Raw genomic sequence first — 13525 nt, 5'->3', positions numbered from 1 at the left:
GGGTAGTTTATCCTCATGCAAATATACAAATGTGTTCTGGTGATATTATACTCAGAGTCACTATACGTTATAATGTCACATTTTTGACAATAGGAACAGAACAAAGTGTGTGTATGTGATAATTAATGTGGCTAACATTGAATACTACTAATATTTCATATCCACTTCTTAATTAAGGTACTATGTACTATAAACATTTTGCTTGGTTTAATAGGTTTTCTAGCTTATAATGCTACTTGTACAGCTTCATGTGTGGATTTCCTATAAATGCAAGATCCATGAAGCTTGAATTACTGCCTGATGAATGTAATTTATGTGCACATGTTTCTGACTTATATGGTTATTAGTTTATACATGCTGACATGTGTGCCTGATATACTGTCCACAGTGAGCTTGGCCTTTGACGATTAAAATGTTACCAAACTCCTCATGAAGTTAATGATTGTGCGCATTTTGAAGATACTGCCTCATGGAGTTCCTGTGATATCACATTTAGAAGAATGGGATGGATGGACAGGACAGATGTGAAGTCACAGGGACCTTGACCTTTGACCAGAATCCAGTCATTTCATCTTTTAGTCCATGGAGACATTAATGCCTAATTCAAAGATACTCTTTCAAGGCATCCCCATCTGTACCATTCATATTCAGAAGAATGGTACAGATGTGAGGTAATCTTGACCTTTGACCATAAAAATCTAACCAAGTGATTCCCTCAAAGCACACTTGGCAGTAGAGGCGATATTGTGCTTAAAATAATGAGAATAACAGCTGGATGGACTGACAAGCCAAAAACAGAATGCCTCCTGCCATGTCTCAGGGGTATAAAACAGTTGGACATACTTTGTTGCACATTAGAAGGTCTGTATGAATCCTGACAATTACCAAAGTTCAACAGAACAGACAACCTTATTGTCTATGACTCCGTTTAGTTTCTTTTGTTAATTCCAGCTCTCAGGGGGAATCTGAGCCGGTATAAATTACAAGGCTGCTGTCCTATTCACCAGCCCAGAAAAGAGACTAGTTTTGTTCTGATCAGTGAATCAACTTCGACAACACACACACAGACAAAAACACACACTCTCCCCCCTGTCGGCTTTTCTATTAGCAGGCCTTGACAGTGGAAGTGGTGGAAGTAATCCTCACACTGTTTCTATCACGTGTTCACTGGTGGATAAAATCAGGTCAGCATTGAACCATTTCTCATCAGATTCTGTTTTATTTTCTGGCTACATATGAACAGCAGCCACCTGAATGTCTCAAAAACAACAAAGTACTTTACATTGTTATGTACAACACGCAATACACACGTATAAAGAACTCACTCACAGGTACAATGACTAAAATCCCAAGTTTAATCTCTTAGTCCTGATCACGGAGCCCATCTTTAAACAGGAGTTATGAGCTTCACACATACAACCACCTGTCATCACATGAGCTATGCTCTGTACTTGCTGTAGGTACTTTAACCCTTACATTTGGGCAATTCCATGAACTAATGAAAGCTCCTAGCCAAGCTAGAGGATCCTGATTTGAAATAATGTGTGAGAATTTTTTAGCATTCCATTATCTATAACAGCTTGTGTTTTATACCAGAAAAAATGACTGAGGCTTCAGAATCCATTATAGATGTTTATTATTGGTTCAGTCACACATTTAAGATTCATTATATACACTCATGCTCAGCGGCACATCTAATGTTCTGTTAAATGTTGATACCATGAGGAGAATTACTTATTATTTATCTTCTAATCAATGACTGACTAAGAGGAGCTGATGAGAATGTTGAGTTAATGTTGTATATGGTTTTATTACGATACTCCATCTTATCTTAAAGACTTCATAGTTCTGTATTTTCCCAGCAGAACTCTTTAGCTATCAAGCCCCTCTCCTGTGGAACCAGCTCCCAGTTCAGGTTCTGGAGGCAGACACCCTCTCTACATTTAAAACTTTCCTTTTTTATAAAGCTTATAGTTAGAGATGGATCAGGTGACTCTGAACCATTATGCCACTATATGTTAGTCTGCTGGGGACCTCTACTGTTTCAATGCTTCATTTCATGTCATTAACTTGTCTTCTCTCTCCTGTAGTTGTGTTTCCTCCTCTCTCTCTACTTTTCTGCAGGTATCCTCAGCCTTTACATTTACATTTAGCAGACACTTTTATCCGAAACAGTACAGGGGTAGGCAGGATAAGGAACAGGTACTGGTGGTAGACCACGGCTGGGATTTGAACCCCAGTCTCCCACATGGGAGGCAGTGATGTTACCACTACACTAACCAGTCTCCACCTGCCTCCTTCTCTTGGGATTCCCACCCCAGCTCACACCCAGGTCTACTACTCTGTTTAGTTATTGCTCCCACCACTCACCTTTCCTCAGTGAGTATTTCCCACCAAGATCATCATATCCTTGACTCATTCAGAACCCTGCTTAACTCTGTCTCCTCTCCTAGACTGCCATACTCACCTGACGTTGCCTTCTTCATTCAAACTCATTCCTGCCTCTGTGTGGTCTCTGGCAATGAAGTCTGAGCCCGGCCTTGTGACATTGACGTTCCCTGAGATGACTTCCATTGTGATTTGGCACTATACAAATAAAATTGAATTGATTTGAATACACTGTTTTTAGCTGCCCTTTGCAGTGAATGGCTGCCTTAAGTCTGGAACCACAGCCATGACCAAATGCAGAGGTTCTTCCCTTGAGTTGTTTTGCCAGGCCTTTACTGCAGCTGCCTTCTGCTTGTTTGTGGGGATTTCTTCCTTCAGTTTTATCATCGGTTAGTGAAAATCATGCTGTTTTGTGTTGAGGTTATGTAATTGACTTGACTAGTGAAGAAGATTGCAGTTCTTTGATTGAGATGGTCTTAAGTAGCGCCTAGACTAACGCATCACTAGACACACAGCACAATGATAAATGCACTTATCCCTTTGACTGTCAACGCTGTTTACAACCTGTTCATCGTTTAACTACATCCCGTTCTGGTATTAATCTTTCATTAGATTAAAAAACAAACAAACACTGATGACCCCTAGAGGCTGATAGTGGACACACTGCTTAATGAACATTTCAGCTCAACAATTTGAAATGAAAGAAAAAGCACAGCGCAGAGTTTGTGATTGAATAATATACGTTGAAATGGGCTGTTTAAGGCACTTAAACACACTTTTCACGTCAAGTCGAATTCCTTCAACAAACTTCAGGGATGAGGCATGGTGTGTTATGTTTCACCATTTTACAATTAATTTGATTTTACTAATAACTAGGATGTCTATTGGCATTATCTAGGCTTTTCCGGACTCACGATACCTGCTTTTCATTTGCAGAAAAATGCAGCACGTTGGTCACCAAGGTCATTATTTCTAGGTTTGTTTATGTTATTTGTCAATCTAATTTGAAGTCATGTAAGTCAATGCCCAAACGTCATTCTCTCCCACTGTATTATGCAAGGGGGAAGGGATTTCCCCTGCCTTGACATGCAAAGTTCAAAATGAAATGAAAAATGATTTTTAGGAAACAACCGACAAAGACAAAATACAGCATCAAATATAATTTTAATACCACCAGGAAATTCCATTGGATTTAAATGTAGAACAGTGGTTGAAATGGAAAACAATGTTTGCTTTCTAATAGAAATCATAAACTGATGTGAGGATGAGACAGTGTTTGTGTCATTGGGACTTTTGCTTCTCCCACTGTTCTGGTGTGAGGGTCTTCTGTTCGAAAGCGTGGATCTCTTTCAGCTCCTCAGCTAAGCACGAATTCACCATCCTGATAACACATAACACAAATCACACAGTGTTTATACTGTATATGCACAGTAATGATGGCAATAACAAGGTGCAGTGGTTAGTAGTAGTCAAAACGAAAGAGCATTTGTCCAAATGAAACTTCACTTTAAGGTTTGCATCGTTTCCCTTATTGTCATGTGACAAATGACAAACAAGACCTCACAATTCCTGGAATAACGTAACGGATTTGTTTTGTAATTGATCGAGTAAAAGCTCTTTCCAGTGTATTTGGTTCCTTGTTATCCAAAACAGGTAAAAAAGAGAAACCCAAAGACGGAGCCCAAACTCTGTAAAAACACTTCCTAAATAAAGGTCACTAACAAATTCCTTCAACAACTACACAAGGGTTGTCCTATGTCACATAAGCTACCGCCCACCAAACAATCTATCTATCCTAATTAATTATTGCTTTATTACTGCAGCATTATTAGCCACTTCACCTCTGTTCTTCACCTCCACCCATTAGACAAGATCTTAGCGGAAAAAAGCAACTCTGGATGGGAATAAATGTTGTGACATTGCACAAGCCTATTAAAACGATGCCACATCAAATGCATGCTGTAATCAAAGCTAAAGGTGGTCCAAAAAATATCGCTTTTTTGTTTCGACAGGAAGTGTTTTTGCTGTCATTCCACCCTGGGCGATTATTATTCACCTATTTCATTCAACTTCACATTTGCTGTGAATATACAGAGTTTTTGTGTATGGGTGTTATTGTGTGTGTTTCCCTTTCTTGCTGTTTTAATTGAGAGCAAGTGTAACAAGGCAAAATTATAAGTTTAAGTTCAATCTTGAAGTTGAGTTTTTTGAATCTTGTTACAATTGTGCTTTGGACCATGAAACGTGGGACGTCAAGGTGTTTTGACCTCATATTGCCATCACTAGATATCACTCCTAACATTATAATGTACACTTTGATAGTTACTACAGTGTTTAATACCTGTGTCTCTGTAACAGTGGCTTTCCCTCAAACTGGGGCGACACCACCAGGACTTTGAAGCTAGCAGCACATCTGTTTGGTGATGTATCCTCCACATCCTGGAAAAGACAGGATACATGTTACTGCTGGTTCACTGTGTGCCCTATGCTGCTTCCAGGTCTGAATTACAGTATAACTAGTCTGGGTGAGTCCTTGAAACCTGCCAGACCTTAGCATGTTCATCTTCTACTTTGCTCATACTTTGTATGATTGGCTCAGGGCCTGTTTCAGCCATTGGCCTCATGGCTTAAACCAAACTCAAATTAAAAATCATTCCTTTTTAATGGTGCATCAGATGTTGGCCGTGCAGCTTACACTATGTGCAAAATTGCTTCAAGCGTGAAATATTTATAAAATGTATAACTTTGCTGGTTTATGATTGAACAGATCACAAAACGTTTCAATTTCAGCAGGATGTCTCTGATCACAGCAGCACACAGTCAGAGAGATCATTTGATGCAAATAATACACGTACCACGTGCACTGCCGCGAGCTCCGTGGTAAGTTTATTCCGAATGTGATCAGCTGTTACAGCCATCTCTTCATGAAGCGAACTAAATGTATAGCTAACGTTGTTTGACAGCAAGACCGAAAGCTTAGCTAGCGTCAGCTAGCTTATTTATAGCCTACAGTCAGAAAGAGAAGCTGGCACCGGAAGTGATCTGGTATTTTATCTATTCTAAAACACTGGTATTGAACAGCTGTAAACTACGATTTCATTTTAAACGCATTGTCCAACAACGAGCTATGGATGCGGAAACATGGACGTCAGCCACATCATTACGTACCGAACAAATGTCCAATCACATTGAAGCTAGCGTCGAGCATGGACTCGTCTGTCCAATCAGAGGCGGCGTGTTTATTTCAAAGTAGCGAAGGGAAATATTAGGGGTCCTTACAAGACAACACACGAAATGTTTATAGTGGTTAATGTAAACTGAACCACATGTTTTGAGATAACCAAATTTCATATTTAGCAGTGTTACGTAGCTGTTTTATATCATCTGACATTATTATTTGTATCTCAGCGAGACATATTAGGTATGTTTTTATAAATATTTATTCAGGCAGCTTCTTGGGCTACTAAGACAGAGTGCTTACATTTGAGCGTATGCTGCGGTTCATTTGAGAAAAATCAAATGGCTAACTCTACATCTGTCTATGGGAAAAATGTTAACGCTTATTTGTCTGAGTTTAGTCAAATATTTAAGAGTAGTGTTCCTTTTTAATTATTAATTTAAATAGCTTACATCTTACATAGATTGCATGTGCTATTTCTGTTCATGGCTCCACTAGCTATGCGGTGCACCACCTTAGCTAACTTCTTAACAAGTTAGCTTTTCGCCAAGTAGCCATGGATGTTGTAACTTTGCAGCGATTGTTTAAAAAGTCACTTAATAGTAGTATTCTGCTTATTGTCATACAATGGTAGTCGAAGTAGAAAGCTTCTTTGGCGTGTACATGCTGTACTGCACCAATCAGAAATTCAAAGGCCGTATCTACATCGGCTTCACTGTGAATCCTGAGCGGCGGATCGGACAGCATAACGCAGGACGACACAAAGGTGGGGCCAAGAGAACCAGTGGAAGAGGCCCGTGGTATGATCTGACAACCTACTGTGCTACTCCACACACTGAATGCTGATACATGACTTCATACATTTTATTTGACATACTTTCCTCTATTTTTTCCAGGGAGATGGTCCTCATTATACACGGCTTCCCCTCTGATATCGCTGCCCTTAGAGTAAGTGCAAGTTTTAAAATGAACAGTATTTTGTGCGCAAGTTGGTGATCTTTACCCGTTACTGTGGTCCAAAGTCTTCAGTATTTACTGGTATTGATCTGAGATGCAGTATAATTCTGGTACAGCATCACCGTTCTATAATTGATCCACCAAAGAGCAGTGTCACTGTTAATCTGTGAATGTTATGCCCAGGAATTTTGCTAAACCCACTGAAAATGTCAGTTTGTTATGGGTTGTGTAAACAGATTTAGAGAATCAGCTAATATGCTGTGTGATTACTCCATTTTATTTGTAATTGTTTTGACTGTTATGGGTGTAACTTCCCAACAACCAAAAGCAGGATGAATAGAGTTACTGGCAGTTGATGGGACAAAGTGACTGTGAGAAACAGAATGTTTCGTTATATGCAGATTGTTTCACCGCTCTCACTTCCTGAAGCCGAACTAAATAGCCAGAGGCACTCGTCAAAACACACTGGAGAGGATTTGTTGTTTTTAATGTGTGTAATTTGTCTTAGTGGATCCTTTTTTTTTTTTTTTTTTTTTCCCGAATTAGCCTTAACTTTCTTGGCAGAAATCGTTATTCGCAAGTTTAGTTCCCGAGTTTAGTTTTGGCTCAAAAATGTGGGTATAATCAGTTGAATTTAATATAATAAAAAGATGTTAAACTAAATTATACTTATCATCATATCATGGTATTTCTTCAGTTTGAGTGGGCATGGCAGCACCCTCACTCCTCCAGGCGTCTCTCCCATGTCTCTCGGCGCTCCAGAAAGGAGTCAAGCCTGCAGTTTCACTGGCGCGTCGTCTCTAACATGCTGCGGGTGGCACCATGGAACAGGCTCCCTCTGACGGCCCGCTGGCTCAAACAGGAGTACAAGTTGGATTTTGAACCTAGTCTGCAGCCTCCTCTGCACATCCCCATCACTTTTGGCAGTGTAAGAGCTAAGAAGGCGCTGCCTCTGCAAACTGCAGGAGAGGAGGAGGCGACATCCAGGTGTTTTCTCTGTAAAGGCTTTGTCAAGGTAAAGAACCCGTTAGGTGTCAGATCAGAATATTGTTCAGGTTTACCGAAAAGGTTTTCAGTTTTAGTTTTTCAGTGCCCTCAAATCCTGCAAGGTTAGCGGATTCCGAATGAATCTTTCTCCTCCGTTTTACTCAGGCGTTAGAAAAGCTGAGCTGTTTCCACCCATCCTGTGGAATGAGCAGTCATGTAATCTGCCTTGCCAAACGTTTCTTGAAGTCTGAGCCATTCCACCTCCTGCCTGTGGAAGGAGAATGCCCGGCCTGCCATCGCTCATTGCTGTGGGGGAATCTCATCCGTCATAAACAGGGCTGCTTCGGAGACCTGGAGGAAATCACGCCATCTTCATCCCAGGTAAGTTGCATGTTCACAGAGGATAGACGGAAGACTCATTTTACTCCCCCATATATTTAGATATTGATTTATTAATCAAGTATCATCTGTCAGGTTCCTAAACTCTTCTTTCCCCTGAGGTTTATCTTCCACACATAAAGTGTCAATGCAGTTTTTGCATTACTAATTTCTCCTCTGATCGTCTACAGAGCCACTGGGCAGATGAACTGCAGATTTGAAAGAGCAGAGTCTACAAAACTGAACTTTGAAGTATTTGATGAACTGTGGTGCTGACAAAGAATTATGTTGGTTTTTGTGTAATTATGTGAAATATGAATTTTCTAACTGTACAAAACTTTAGAAAGCAGACTGACAGAGATCAGTGTGTGTGTGTGTGTGTGTGTGTGGGGGGGGGGGGGGGGGGGGGGGCGCAACTTCTAAATGTATTTGATAAATAAAAAATAATAATAAAATACTTTTTCAAAATTGTTGTAATAGTGTCATGTCACTACTCAGTATACTACTCAGTTTAAACAACATTGATCTGAATGTCAATACCATATTTTCATCTTGTCTGTTTGTAGTAAATGGTAAATGATTGAAACGCACAGATCGTACAATGTTGTTTCCTTATAAGTAAAATGTTAACAAACCTTTCTATGTTAAAGCTGTTGTGTGAGGAGGAACAGGCTAAAATGATTTGCAGGGCGGAAAAACAGTTACTGGAAACTTCATACATCAAAGAAATCTCTAGAACTGCCTTTTTTCACCTGAGAAACATTGTTAAAATTAGGAGCATCCTGTCCCAAAGTGATGCTGAAGAACTAGTCCATGCATTTGTTACTTCCAGACTGGACTATTGTAATTCCTTATTAATAGGATGTCCCAATAACTCATTAAAGAGCCTCCAGTTAATTAAAATGAGTTCTGACTGGAATTAGCAAGAGAGATTATATTTCTGTAAAATCCAGAATTGTATTTAAAATCCACAACTCCTTTTTATGTGTTACATTTTTAATATCCACATCTGTAACAGCATTTTTCGGTAATGATAATCAGAACTAAATCCACAATCTGAGCAAACATATTTCAATAAAAAAATGTAATTTGTAATTTTATCAATGTTGAAAGCATTAAAACTTGTTACACAGTGACGACTGATTTAAGTGCAGCAACCTCTGAAATAGGAAATAACATTAGTTTTGTTACAAAACAGCTGAATTTAGAAGCAACATAATATCAGTAAATGTTAGCAAATGAGTTACATACCTGACCTTACTACCCTGTTCAGTGACTTCATTACTTTCTCTAGTTGTTCGACTCTTACACTTCTTTTACACATTTCACATTATCATGTAACTGCTTCTGCCTCCTTTAACAGTGGCATCTTAATACTGTGCAGACACTTGAAGGGAAGGAGTCATTTGTGCAAAGTGTAGCATCTTAATTGATATTCATATTCATTTTCCAGAATGACTACATAAGAAATCTAAAAATGTACAGCAAAATGCAACTGTCATTGTTGTAATTCTGTTTTTTTAAGCTGCATCTATTGATTTATTAAACCACCTGGGGGCTATGTTAGCAGACAGTTGCTTATTTACAGATTATGCAGACTCAGTTCTCTGTGTCTGTCTGTCACTCTTCTGCCCTTGTCATGAATCCCACTGTCTCCTCACTGTTGGTCTGGAGGGCTTGTACAGTGATCACTGGCTGACAGGGACAGAGAACAAGGAAAGCAGGAAAATAAGTGATTTTATTCTTGTATGTTTGGTAAATTTAGACATAATTAAGGAAAGCTGTAATTTGGAAGAAGATCATGGAGCCAAATACTGGCGTCCTGTCAGTGTCTACTCACCGTTTTTGGAGTTGGTGAGCAGCAGTTGACCACCTTGCAGCAGTAGGCAGCCAAAGTGACAGAGATGGCAAAAAGAAGAGCCTGAATAACTTCACTCTCAGCATAAAAGTTCATCTGGGCATCCTGTCAGTGGGACAAAATCCGACATACTACCAATAATAATAATAACACAAGAAAAAAGAAACTCACTCAGGTAAGACAACCACATTATCCCTGTTCTCTTTCCTCTGTGTTCTTTTTCTCTTCCTTCACTTCTCTTCGTCAGCTTTTGTAGGGTGTGTGTGCTTTCTTAATGCAGTTAGATCTCACTACGGTCTCCATGATCTAATCTTAATGTAAATCTAAAACTTGTAATTGTCCAAATTTGAAACTGCCTCTCTCTCCGCTTCTGTCACTGTCACTTCAGTGCTGTGTGATTCGACTCTCCTCTGCCTTCCTTACGGATCATAATTTCAATTTGAAAATGTAAATTTGAATGTATAGTATATAATGTATGTCCATAATGAATTATATTACACAACATCACCACCAAAATGTCATATCTGACTAATCAAACTCCAAAACATGTAAATACCACTCTTCTAGAGAGGACATTGATGTGACTCACCCAGATTTTCCGGCAGGTGTCAGAATGGAAGGGGTCATTGTAATCATAGTAAAAATGCCAGCAGACAGTGGCCACAGCTGCTAAGTTCAACATGGACCAGATCATGTTGACAAGGGAGGCACCACATGCCACAATCTGCATCCCCAAACATACTCTCAACTGAGACACACAGAGAAAAGACAGGGAACAACGTTTTTCTCTGAACTGACATGTGACTTGTTTGGTTCTACAACACAGGAAACAGACAAATAAGAATAAAGTTGGGAAATAAGTTGGGAATGATGTTTAAATTTGGGAATAAAAAACGAATTGTGTTTACATTCTCATTGGTAAATTAACAACTATTTAGAAACAGTGGAAAGCATTACACTCATCTGCTTCTTATTCCACCACTGCCAGGATTGTAGTTATCTTCTCCTCCCTGTTGCTGACAGTCATATCTGCTTGTCTCTGTCCACAGTGTCTTCTACTCTATTAGTCCTGGCAATTTTGTCCTTTGGCCCATGTCCACCTGTCACTCTGTTATATTGTGGATTTTCTGCTCTCTAACTCTGGCTGCCACCGATAAAAGAAGCAGCACAACTGAATGTGCATATATAACGTCTTGCTTTTCTGAGAACAGATGTCAGCCGTATCTGTATCTGGTATTTGGTGGTTTTACTATTTTTCCTGGCCATTCAAGTTACTCACCATTGGCAGGTGGAGGTTCTGTGCTGCTACAGCCACACTCCCAGCTATTAGCACCTGTGAAGACCACAACCCCAACAATCAGTGTTCATTTTGACAGGAATGTTCAATTTAGTTTTAGTCATTGTCATCTCCTGAACATTTTAGTAATTTATTTTCTCTTAATTTTAATCTAGACTTAATCAGTAAATCTTTAGTGCACTGTTATCATTTCTAATAATCACTTTATGAATGAGTAATTGGAATAATAACAAAAATACATCTCTAGGTTGACAAGAGTTCTGAGTAGCAGCCTAACTAATAATGAACTAACTAATTAAATCCTGCATGAAATAATCTCCATTATTATAATCTCCACCTTATTTTCCATTATGCACCTAAATAATGAATAAATACTAAACTAAACACTGATGCTTGATTGATTTTGTCATCAGCTGTGCCTGTGTTCAGTATTTGGTTATTGCCTCTAATCATTTTCCTCTGATCTATTCTCAGTGTAAAAACTGCTTCTGTTTCTTCCATACACAGCTCTCTGGCTTCTATGATTTATTTATTTTTTAACAAAAAAACTATTTAGGTGTATCCAGCATCACATAAGAGATAAACTCATGAATAATATCCATTGTTTATCTTAAACCAAAATGTATTCAGTGTGTAGCAAAACCACCAACTAGATTCAAGATACAATAGGCTATATTAAACCTTATCATTCCAATACTTTTGAAAGAGTATATGTAATAAAGGAAGAAAGAAATGATAGTTAGCAGTGTGTAGCACACACACACACACACACACACACACCAACAATAGCAAGTTTGGCCTGATTTCAGCTTCTGGTCATATTTAGTGGCGTCTCCATATAGGGCACCACATCATTAAAACCACCAGGCAGTTTTAATGATGTCACTGATCAGTGTAGAACATTTTCATTAAGCTTACCAGCAGAGATGTAATGAGGAACGGTATCTGAGGTATGGGACAAAGATGTTTGGCTTGAAACACACTCGCACAAGTGATGTTGAACAGACTCAGACAGATCTGAGTGATCTGGAAACACAGAGCATATTTAAGGTCCAAAAACATTGGTGAGCAGAGTTTGAAACATATCACACACACACACACACACACACACACACACACACACACACACACACACACACACACACACACACACAGTATACCCCCAGAGCTTTGGGTTCAGCCTCCAGATACTTCTGTTTCCTGTTGACGTTTTTCTGGAAGCTGACTTCGACCAGGGGGCTCTGAACTGGGCTGATTCCTTCCTCCACAACTGCTGCTTCATCTGGACACACACACAAAAACTACTCTTCATTTGATTTTTGGTAGAATTCGCTCGTGCAGCTACACAACAACATCATCCCTTTGCACCCACAGCAGCTTTTCCCGCCGCAGTTTCTGCAGAAAACAAAGCGTCTTTCTTTACCTGCCATGATCACGGTCTCCGCTAGAACCTGACGAGCAGACGTCTTCTCGTTTTGGTGTTTGTCAGCTGACCCCAGGCTGCAGATCGGAAGTTTTGCAACAACTCTGTGGATCTGGATGATCCGAGTCCCGCCCCGCTGCAACACGAGTCCAGCTGCTCCTGTCATGAAACGGGGATCCTGATTGGCTGAGTGTTGAACTTCAGCTGTTGTTGTTGTTGTTGTTGTTGTTGTTGTTGTTGTTGTTGTTGTTGTTGTTGTCTATTATTTAGCACAGTAACAGCTAAATGTTGAAACACGTCGAATAGAGCTGTCTAGAAATATGGCAGAGTTTATTAGACGACCTAAACCCTGATGTCAGAGTGGAGCCCAGGACGCAGAGACACAGTCTTACACACCTCTCTGCAGCTTCCTCACAGCTGTCACCCCCAAAACTACCATAACCCCATAGAGACAGTGTCTGTTCCCAGACTATCTAAATTATATACACAAGTGGACAAAAGTAATAATAAATACAAATGTACAAAAAATGAACTCATTAAAATCCGACTTTGCTTTTGAGTTGTGGTTCAACAGAAGTTTTTAAAAAAACAAACTAATGTCTATGTTCTATGAAAATAGAAGACGACAGAGGAAGACTCCACTGATGAAAGCAAAATCGTGAAAAAAAAAAAAAAATAGGTAATGCATATTGACAAACCACAAAGGAACCATCTCTTAGTTATGCTGATATAGGTTATTCTGCTGGGGGACCTCTACTGATACACTGAGCTCCTCTCCTCTCTCCTTTCTCCTGTATCAATGCAAATGCCACCATTGCATGTCATTAACTTTGTGTCTTCTCTCTCTTTTAGTTGTGTTTCCTCCTCTCTGTCTCCCTCTCTCTGTACTTTTCTGCAGGTATCCTTGGCCTGGAGCTGTACATCTTCAGAATCCAGTTCATCTGCCCAATGTCCTTGCTGCTTGTTGTTGTCTTTATTGCCTGCTGTTCTTTTCTCTCTTCTCTTTCCACTCACCCCAACTGGTCGAGGCAGATGGCCGCCCACTATGAGCCTTGTTCT

General features: G+C 39.6%; 3 protein-coding genes across 3 annotated transcripts; 1 reads left to right on the top strand and 2 right to left on the bottom strand.

Annotated features, from left to right (window-relative positions):
• Window positions 1-3535: 3535 nt before the first annotated feature.
• On the bottom strand, window positions 3536-5518 carry zgc:112271 (BolA family transcriptional regulator). Its single transcript, XM_026353568.1, has 3 exons — window positions 5244-5518; window positions 4730-4827; window positions 3536-3769 (listed from the first exon to the last, which is right to left on the bottom strand). The coding sequence occupies exons 1-3, from the start codon at window positions 5304-5306 to the stop codon at window positions 3670-3672; spliced, it is 261 nt and encodes an 86-aa protein (XP_026209353.1). The 5' UTR covers window positions 5307-5518; the 3' UTR covers window positions 3536-3669.
• A 132-nt stretch (window positions 5519-5650) lies between these two features.
• On the top strand, window positions 5651-8271 carry slx1b (SLX1 homolog B, structure-specific endonuclease subunit). Its single transcript, XM_026353567.1, has 5 exons — window positions 5651-6366; window positions 6463-6514; window positions 7221-7538; window positions 7676-7891; window positions 8080-8271. Exons 1-5 carry the CDS (start codon window positions 6194-6196, stop codon window positions 8107-8109), a joined length of 789 nt encoding a protein of 262 aa, XP_026209352.1. The 5' UTR covers window positions 5651-6193; the 3' UTR covers window positions 8110-8271.
• Window positions 8272-8875: 604 nt separating this feature from the next.
• Window positions 8876-12682, bottom strand: LOC113157912. The gene is made up of 7 exons (XM_026353570.1): window positions 12467-12682; window positions 12204-12325; window positions 11962-12069; window positions 11026-11079; window positions 10336-10494; window positions 9729-9851; window positions 8876-9583 (listed from the first exon to the last, which is right to left on the bottom strand). Exons 1-7 carry the CDS (start codon window positions 12630-12632, stop codon window positions 9509-9511), a joined length of 807 nt encoding a protein of 268 aa, XP_026209355.1. The 5' UTR covers window positions 12633-12682; the 3' UTR covers window positions 8876-9508.
• Window positions 12683-13525: the final 843 nt, after the last annotated feature.

The sequence above is a fragment of the Anabas testudineus genome, chromosome 18 (assembly GCF_900324465.2).
Source record: "Anabas testudineus chromosome 18, fAnaTes1.2, whole genome shotgun sequence".
Lineage (NCBI taxonomy): Eukaryota > Metazoa > Chordata > Actinopteri > Anabantiformes > Anabantidae > Anabas > Anabas testudineus.
This window is presented reverse-complemented; position numbering and strand designations above follow the sequence as displayed.